Raw genomic sequence first — 9,696 nt, 5'->3', positions numbered from 1 at the left:
TAATTGTGCTGTAATTTGGTTCATATTTGGTATAAGGTGAAAACTTAACTGATGACTTAGGGTGTTTTCTGTTAAGTTAAATGTTTTCTTAGGCTGATGAAATAATTTCAGTTATGGTTTATTTAGGGTGTTTTCTGTATGAAGTTAAATGTTTTCTTAGGCGGATGAAATAATTTCAGTTATGGTTTTGCTTTAAATTGATGAAAATGTTTTCCAGAGGAAAAAGTTTACACCGAATGGGGGAAAACTCTGCAGTTATTTTATCTTTTGTTATATGTCTTGCTTCAGCAAACATGAAAGTAACATTGTCAATCTTTAGTGCTAGAAATTATCACCAATATATGATATCTGTCATATTCTTTGCATACTACTATTAAATAGTTACTTACCTGAAATACAAAAACACCAAAACGATTTAGAAAATTCTTGTGTAAGGTAAATGCTTTTAGCCTTTTACAAATGAATAGCTTTCATTGAAAACATTTTACGTTTCACCAAATACAAGTCAGTTGTCCAAAAATGGCATAAGTGAGAACTATAGCTTGTAAAAGTTGAGTACTTGGTTCACTGGCAGGCAGGTTAGTTTAGCCTTTGGCTGTCCAATGTGTCGATGCGGCCCATTCCGGTCCCGTCCCGGCTCACTTAGTCTTAACCGGGATTGGGCCTATAGTCAACGGGACATGGGCTGTCCATTTCATCTCGGTGGGCCGGCCCGTTGACGTCTTGTCCCGTCCTGTCAGCCCACGTGATTTTTTTTTGTTTTTGAAAAAGAGCCATTGGGCAACGACATTCCTTGCAAAATTAGTCGTTGCCAGTGGCTATAAACGGACATTCATTAGCGGATGACAACCTAGAGATTTCTGTCTTATTTGGAGATTGGATTAGTTAAGGAAAAAGAAATCTTGGTTTTGAAAAATTAACCACTAGAGAAGAAGAAGAATACAATATGAGATACTTAGCACTGGGAGTGATGACGACATGGAACTCATGGAACATTAATCAACATTGCCAATTCCAGAACAATGTCTGAAAGAAATTATAGATAAGTTACAACGAAGCTATATAGCAGCTTGCAAATATTAGTATGATTAGATTAGGTAAATTACAAGTCTATTATAATTACAAGTCTATTATAATTACTAAAATATTTCGTTACAAGTCTTTGTTTTAATATTTTGTAATTCTTTACTTAGTTTCTTTATAATTTATTAAGTTTTAAGTTTATTAAATAAGTCAAAAAACTAGCCATTGCAAACTTTAAAAATTTAATCATTGTCAATTTTTTTAAAAATAACCGTTTCTAATTATAAATAATTAGCCATTGCCAAATTTAAAGCTTAAACAATTATTTTTTTATAAAAAAAGTCCCAATTAGGACCCACGAACTGTTCCGTCCCATCCCATCTTGTTTGTTAGTGGGATGGGATGGGCCTATCGGGTTGTCCCGTTTATCCCTTACTTGTTTCATTTCCATTGTTAATAATATTGCACCATTAAATTATTCGTCTTGTTTCTTATTTATTCCAGTATGGCCTTGACCTGACCTCGTCACTACTCTATCGAGGTTAGGCTTGACACTTATTGTGTACCGTTGTGGTGTACTCATGCTACGTTTCTGCACATTTTTTTGTGCAGATCCAGATACCTCCTACCAGTCCAGGCATCAGTGAGCTGAGTTCATACTCGGAGACTTCAAGGTACACCTGTCGGCGTCCGCATATCTCGGAGTCACCTTCTATCTATTTCTATGCTTTCCTCCTTTTATTAGATACAATTGTATAGGATGACTATGATATCGTTGTAGAGCTCGTGACTCGATATCATCAGGTTTGGGAAAATTGTAAATGCTGAGATGTGGTGTTTCTTTATTAAAATTGCTGAGTATTCTTCTAATTATGATCAAAGTAGAAGAATTGTTTTGATAATGCCAAAGAATTTGTTTGATTCTCTGGGTTACAATACCAATTAGATTGATTTCTGACATATTCTCAGTTCTTTCTTGTGTAATTTTATGTTTTAAAAAAAATCAAATGATTCATGAATTATATTATTATTTCAAACCTTCTATGAAATAAAAAACTTAGTTTTTTTTTTTCAAACTAATCTTTTTGCAAGTTATTTCAGAACTAGCTTTCAAATTCCCCACCTATATTTCAATAACTGTCACAAAAACTTCCATATATTTTAGAAATCAACTTGTTACAAGTACACACATTAGTACCTAACTAAGCAGTATATTCAGTAAAATGCAGACATGAAAAAAGTTTATATACCAAAGAATTTTCTTTTTACTGTCACAAATATTATCTCTTGATTTTGAACTCATCTTTGATGCACGTCGATCTGTTAAGAATCTGTTACCATAAATAATCAAACTAACTTAAGAAGTATAACCTGGTTCAAAATACTTCTATCACTGTTAAATGAAAGTACTCTATATATTAAAAAAGAAATAAACGTTGGTTAGCTTGCGCTTTACAACAAAATAGGTGGCTTATTTTGTTTGCAGAGTGAAAAGTGCAGTTTTGGTGCAATTAGTTGCAACTTCTTTCTTAACCACTCACTTTTCATTTGATTAGAATTATATAAACTTCTTCTTCAAACCAACTCCATTTGTTTGTCTTTCGATTTTCAGAACAATTATTTTAGTTTCTTTTTTCACATTAAGATACACTAATTATTGCTGTGGCTTGAAAATGTGCAGCATGACTAGCGTGTATTCGAGACAACAACAACAGTCCAATGAATTTTCACAAGTGGGGTCTGGATTGGTTAGAATGTACGCAACCTTTACGTTATCCTGAAAGGGTAGAGAGATTGTTTCCGATCGGTTAAAAAAGTGTATTTAAGACACGCTTCAACAATTAAAAAAAAGAAGGAAATAAGGTATATTTCAGTATTTGTAATTAAATATTTATACATATTTAATAATTTTTTAAAATATAAATACGTAATCTAAATAAAAATTATTGGGTTCTTAAAAGTAGTCGAAAATATCTTTTTGCCCCCTTAATATCCAAAAGAATAGAGTAGTCCACTTGAGGAAGTTGGGAGGCATGACAAATGACTACTTATATATTTGTTATACCTTTTTTATATGAAGTATCTTGGTTGAAAAAAATAAATACTTTTTTTGGTTCAAATATTGGACCACCAATTGAACATACAAAATTTGAATGAGTGCCAAAAGAAAATAACATAGTCATAATTCATTAGCAAGACTGATGTCATTGGAAAGTTGTATCAAATTTTTTTTATGTTTATGGGCAACTATTTTGATAATTGAAAATCTTCTGGTTTTGATTTCGTAATTGTTAGAATCTATCAGAAAAAGTGACGGAGATAATAAATAGTAGGATGTGCTACCCTAAAAAAATTATCTATGATTATTTCTTTAACATGGAAAAGAGTAGGTGCACCTTTTGTAAACGTGACAAACAGAACAAAGGGATAAGGAAATAATGCAAAAATATCATCTTCCTTGAAAGCTGAGATATTCCCAAATGATTGTTTGTTAAACCATAAACTCTTTTTGTTAATGACGTTTAACAATTAATCAACTGCTTTCTTTTCATGGAAAAATATTTTACATCTGAAAAGAAGAATATAGTGAATAAGTAAATCTAACGTTTGCCAAATGTAAAGTCCCATCAAAACGGGAAATACCTAAGCTACCAACCTAATCTCCAAAATAAGTCAAGATGTAATCATCAAACAAGTTGTTTGTACACTAAATCACGATTTTCAGGTTAATCTAATCAATTTTATCATAACCAACTTCCACATTTATGCTCTTACCAAACTAAATCTACTGCCGACTAAACTACGTTCCAGTTCCACATTGTTATTCATAATTTCTCCCCTTGTTTTAGTTTGCTATTGCTATATATATGGCTTTTTTCCTTTTTTGTCCGCGCAAGAAACTATTTATATTTGGTAGCAAAAAAATGTATAAAATTTGTATAATTTTTATATATAATATAGAAATGTATATATATACAAAACATATACATTTTTTCAGCTATTATTTTGAGAGCGACTATACAGTGTCATTTTTCTAAGAGATTTTTACCTAGCTATACTATATTAAAAATTTATTTACCTATGTTTTCTATGTTTTGCAGTTTTTAATAAATATCTAGGTTTTTCTTACAATTTGTATACATTGCTTCTTAAAGGCTTCCACCCCATTATTAATGCCTTCAATTAAAGGATTCAATTACATCATTTCCTCTCTTTTTTACCTTCTCCTCTTCTCTCTCCTTTTTTAAAAAAAAATCAAAATACCTTAATCTATGTCCATAATCTTCATCTTCTCTCTTCACCATTGCCTACAACTTTATATTATTAAAAAATATTCATAAATTATATGATAACTGTATCATAATTGTAGTTGAATTGTATCAGATACATCAATATCTAAAACACAAATGTATTATACTTGTATCACAATTGTATCTAACTTGTATCTGGTACATTAATACCCAAAATAATACATGATACAATACTAATAAATTAATATACAATTATCATATTTGTGATACAAATTGTAAAATTTGTCATGAATTTACAACTGCTCGTAACAATATATAATGAATATATAATTACCATACATTTGTAATACAATTCCTGCAAGAATTATGATATATATACAATTATAATACAATCGCGATACATTTCTGAAAAATTGTAATACAATTATTATCTTCATTTTCCTCAAGTTTCAATCATAACTCTACACTAAAAATTTAATATAATAGCATTATAATTGTATTAGTATTGTATCCACAACTTACCCACAACTTGATTATAGAGCAAAATTTTGAATTTCTTCTATATTGAGATTTTGGATGATTGAAAGAGAGAAATCGGATATCAAATGCTTTGGAAGAAGAAAGAATTTGCAATTTTTGGGGGATAACAGTTGATGATTGAAAGAGAGAAATCGGATATCAAAACCTTTGGAAGAGGGGTGAGTAAGCGAGATTTTTGGGTTAGAAAGATTTTGGACATCAGTAGGTAAGGGAGAATTCTTACGGTGAGTAAGTATAAATTTGGGTAATTGTTAAAGAAAGAGAGAAGATGTTTTTGTAATCCTTTGGAAAAGGAAGAGAATCTTAAATGTAGGGGGATTATATGTAACTGATACGTTATATTTAAGGTACGTTACATTTACTCTTTTTTATGATTTTGTATAAAACTAGTAAATATAGGTATATAAAGTAATTAACAAGAAACCTCAACAAAAGTAGTAAATAGGTTTCTATCATAGTATAGCTAGGTAAAAATCCTTTTTTTCTAATAACGACAATAACAATGGCTGTAAGCCTGTTAGAGGCCAAGCCCAACTATTAATAGCCGAAAAGGCTACCGCTTGAGAAAAATAGCTTAAGAACAACGTCGTCAATAGTGCTCCCTTTGTTTACCAAAAAAAAATGAACCTATTTTCTTTTTATATACTTTCAAAAAGAATGATTCGTTCCTAAATTTTTAAAAAATGTAACTTTAAACTTTTCATTTTATAAGATGATTTGTAGTCACACAAATATCCATGGATTATTCTGGACCACAAGTTTCAAATGTCGCGTTAAGTCTAATAAGTTCAAACAAATTGAAATGGAGGGAATAGGAAAATTCTAGCGCATGATTTTAAGTTCAAGGTTGATAGAATAGTATTTCAAGAGTATTTAGGACTATCCCGATAATTGAGGAATTTATTACCCTAATAAGTTTTTTTTTTTTTTATAATTGAGGAATTGTCCCCTCTTACTGCTTTTAGTTTAGTTTCTTGCCGATATTACCCAATATTTTTTCAACATGGACTGAACCAAAGGCCTAACAAATGGTAATTGTTCCTCCGCCCCCGTCTACCTGGCTATTTCCGGCATTCAGGGAAGGTTTTTGCCGTCACTTGCGACATTAGTACTACTACTACGCAAAGTATTTTTTCTATAATAGATAAATCCTGAGAATTAAAAGTTTAAAGATCAAAATTTGAATTTCTCCACTGTTCACAAGAGATAACAGAAAAGTCATTTGAATATTATGTTGGATTTCTTTGCATTCCTTCTTGTTTAATGGCTCAGGAACCTGAATCTTCTTCTTCGGTTTCTTGTAAACCTCACACCTTTGGGAGAAACAAATACTCCATATCTCTATTGGCTTCTGTTTAGTACCAAAATTTACAGCAAAATTGTTAGCTGTTTCTTTCCAACACCAGCTCTCAAATTTCATAATCATGACAGTTAGGAAAAAGCTGTCATTGCTTCGTCTTTCTGTTAGTTATTCGCTGCTTCTTCTAAGTGTAATCCATCTCTCGTCGTCCCATCTCCACTTCGGTTCTCCTGACTTCAAACCCAATTCTCTTACCCTTTGCACAGCAGAGTCCATTGAGCTAACTGTTTGTATTGAACAAAAGTCCATGGTTTCTGTTTCCTCCACTGAATTCCAAATGTCTTGATCAAGAATGCTCGTTGGGGAGCTTGTAACAAAATCTTGATTCGAATTGGATGTTTCCTCAAGAAATGGATGCTTGAGAAGTTCTTTAGCCGTCCATCTTTCTCTTGGATCTCTTCTCAAGCATTTGCTTAAGAAATCCTTTGCTTGTAAAGACAGAAACTTTGGAATTTGGGGGGATTGCCCTGAAAATGCAATTTTGTAAAGCAATGAAGCTGAATTAGTCACATTAGTCCAAGGTGATCCACCTGTGGCCATTTCAATAATTGTACATCCTAATCCCCATATATCAGCTGCAAACCCCTGTTCTTCCCCACGCGCCACCTCCGGTGCCATAAACATCGGCGTGCCGCCAATTGGCTGGGCGGATGCAGCAGCGTCCCTCTCCGCCTGATCAACCCGCCTAGCACAACCAAAGTCTGCAATTTTGGCACCGGTTTTACCTGACAAAATGTTGTGTCCCTTAATGTCACAGTGTACTACGCCTCTTGAATGTAGGTACTCTACTCCTTGCAGAATTTGCTTGGTATAATACCCGATTAACGACTCGTTGATCTGACCACCCTGTTTCCGGATTTCATCAGTAAGTGTACCGTCAGACATGTACTCCATCATAAGATTAAACATGAATTTGTCGTTCTCCTTTGTAACATCATACCCCTTGTAGCTAACTATGTAAGGGGAACTCAATTCGGACAAAATTTTCTGTTCTTTTTGCAAGAACTGAGACTGGGATAATTCCACTGACTTAACAGCAAAAATCTCTCTGGTCCAACGTGACTTAGCAACAAAGACGGCGGCGGAAGAGCCGTGGCCTATGGTTTGGCCTCTGGTCCAATCCATTTTAGAAGAAGAAAATTGGTTACAGCAAACTAGGAAGTGTAAGAAGTTTCAAAAATGAATTCTGTTTATGGTTTTTGAGAAGCTGCAAGAAGGTATATATTAAGTACTTTATAAGCATGTAATAAAGTGAATGTTCGAAACTCCAAATTGGTTGGTTAGACTAAGGTTGCCACTCTTTTTTTCTCTAATAATTATAAAAAGATTGCTTTAACGGAATTTACAACGTGGCGAAATGGTTGTCGCAATTCGGCAGCTTGATTAGGCTGGAGGGTTACCATTACTTGGCCAATTGGGTTTGCCACGTCGCAAGATTTTGCATAAGGAGGTGGCGAAGTGCATATCAATTTACCCAAAAAGAAACAAGTGCATCTCAATTTAATATGTTTAAATTTTCAATTTATATTTGATTGAAAGAAGTTAGATTGGGTAAATTGAATTAGGATCCTTTGTTTTGCATAGGATTTACTGAACTTTGACGATTAAATTCAGGGGTTGAGGAAGGTGTTTGATGAGTATCTTGTCATGAGAAAGTTGAAAACCAACACCACATGCTGCTGAATTCTTGGGAATATTCCACATTTTGGTAGGCATTGAGTTCAAGTGGAGTTTGAACTATTTCACTTGTTACATGTGTATCCACCAAATTTACTATAATACTTAAATTCTAAGAACGGAACAGTTGTTTCAGTGTGATTTATAGGTCAAGGGTTCAGTCACTAATATTTGTATTAGGTAGATTGTCTATGTTATACCCTTTTGGAGTGTGACCTTCCCTAACCCTGTGTGAACGCGAGATACTTTGTGTACCGAATTACCTTTTTTTAAGAACCGGAAAAGCATCAAGTCAATCGAAAAAAATGGCAAATTGTAGAATTGGAAAGTCTTTAAATTCTTGCGGAAAATACAGGAAGTGGAAAATTAAACTACGCTTCCAGGATTATAATCATTTTTATAATCTTGAAAATATTTAATCCTTCAAAAATAGACAGTGTGTCACGACTCAAAATTCTCAGCCTCGGGATCCTGATGATGCCTAATATTTCGCTGACTAGGCAAACTAATGTTAGAATAATTTTAAGTCATTTTTAAACAAATCAACTTAACTGATGCCAATTAAACTGAAATAACTGAAATAAAACAGAAATAAAGTGCACAAAGTCATAATAAACGAAATATCTAAATACAACCCCGGATCTGGTGTCACAAGTGCACGAGCTACTAGAATAATACAAATAATGGTCTGAATGAAAATAAAGTTGTATGAAAAGAATACACAGCTAGGATAAGGTAGAAGGGAACCTTAGGGCTGCAAACACCGAGCAGCTGTACCTCAAATCTCCATACAATAGTCCACTCGAGCAATCTACTGATCGCCGCTGTGACCGATATCAAAATACGCACAAGACGTGCAGAGTATAATATGAGTACAACCGACCCCATGTACTCTATAAGTGTCGAGTCTAACCTCGGCAAAGTAGTGACGAGGCTAAGACGTGTCACTTACAATAACCTATACGCAGTATAATAATAATGGTAGGAAAGGAAAATACAGGGAAATAAGGCAGTTAACTCATGAAAATAACTCAATCCTTGAAAATCAGTAAAACCAGAAATACCAATCTTCAGAACCTCGTACGAAAACACCGAAAACAACATAATACAATAAGGAATACAAAACACACAAACCGTTGTTGTCACGACCCCGGTTCGCCCTCCGTGAACCATCGTGACGGCACCTAGTCTCTACGACTAGGTAAGCCTAAATTGCGGAAGATAAACTAAGTTGCGGAAGAAAATAATTTAAAATAGAAATAGAGTGATATAACAACGTTTAAAAGTGCCGCTCGGCATACACAATATAAATCCTCAAAACTAATACATTTTTCCAAAACCCGGAAACCTATGAATCCACAAGCCTTGGAATGTCTACCAGTGTCCAACTCCAGAATATCTAACAAGGAAAAGGAAATACAAAAGGGCTAATATAATAGGGAGAGTAGAAAGGGACTCCTCGGTCTGCGGACGCGACAGATATACCTCGAAGTCTCTAGAATAGTTGCTTCGCCTCAAGGGTGATAGGACTAAGTCAAAGTACCTGGATCTGCACATGAAAAACATGCGCAAAAAGGACATGAGTACACCACAACGGTACTCAGTAAGTGCCAAGCCTAACCTCGGTCGAGTAGTGACGAGGAATGTCAGGGCCCTACTGAGGTTAAATAAAATATAAAGTTCAACGGTGTAGAACAGAACAATATAAATAAGTACAACAATAAAAGTAACACAAGATATAAAGGGTAACAACAACTATTACAGAGACAAGGTAAACACAGAAAGAAATACGGTTCAGCACCAAAATAACAATCAGGGATCTCCCAGGATACCGTCCTGTAGTCC

General features: G+C 33.8%; 1 protein-coding gene across 1 annotated transcript; it reads right to left on the bottom strand.

Annotated features, from left to right (window-relative positions):
- Window positions 1-5,830: 5,830 nt before the first annotated feature.
- LOC107778604 (mitogen-activated protein kinase kinase kinase 18-like) lies at window positions 5,831-7,909 on the bottom strand. Its single transcript, XM_016598891.2, has one exon. The coding sequence runs from the start codon at window positions 7,297-7,299 to the stop codon at window positions 6,283-6,285; it is 1,017 nt and encodes a 338-aa protein (XP_016454377.1). The 5' UTR covers window positions 7,300-7,909; the 3' UTR covers window positions 5,831-6,282.
- Window positions 7,910-9,696: the final 1,787 nt, after the last annotated feature.

The sequence above is a fragment of the Nicotiana tabacum genome, chromosome 10 (genome assembly GCF_000715075.1).
Source record: "Nicotiana tabacum cultivar K326 chromosome 10, ASM71507v2, whole genome shotgun sequence".
NCBI classification, from domain to species: Eukaryota; Viridiplantae; Streptophyta; class Magnoliopsida; order Solanales; family Solanaceae; genus Nicotiana; species Nicotiana tabacum.
This window is presented reverse-complemented; position numbering and strand designations above follow the sequence as displayed.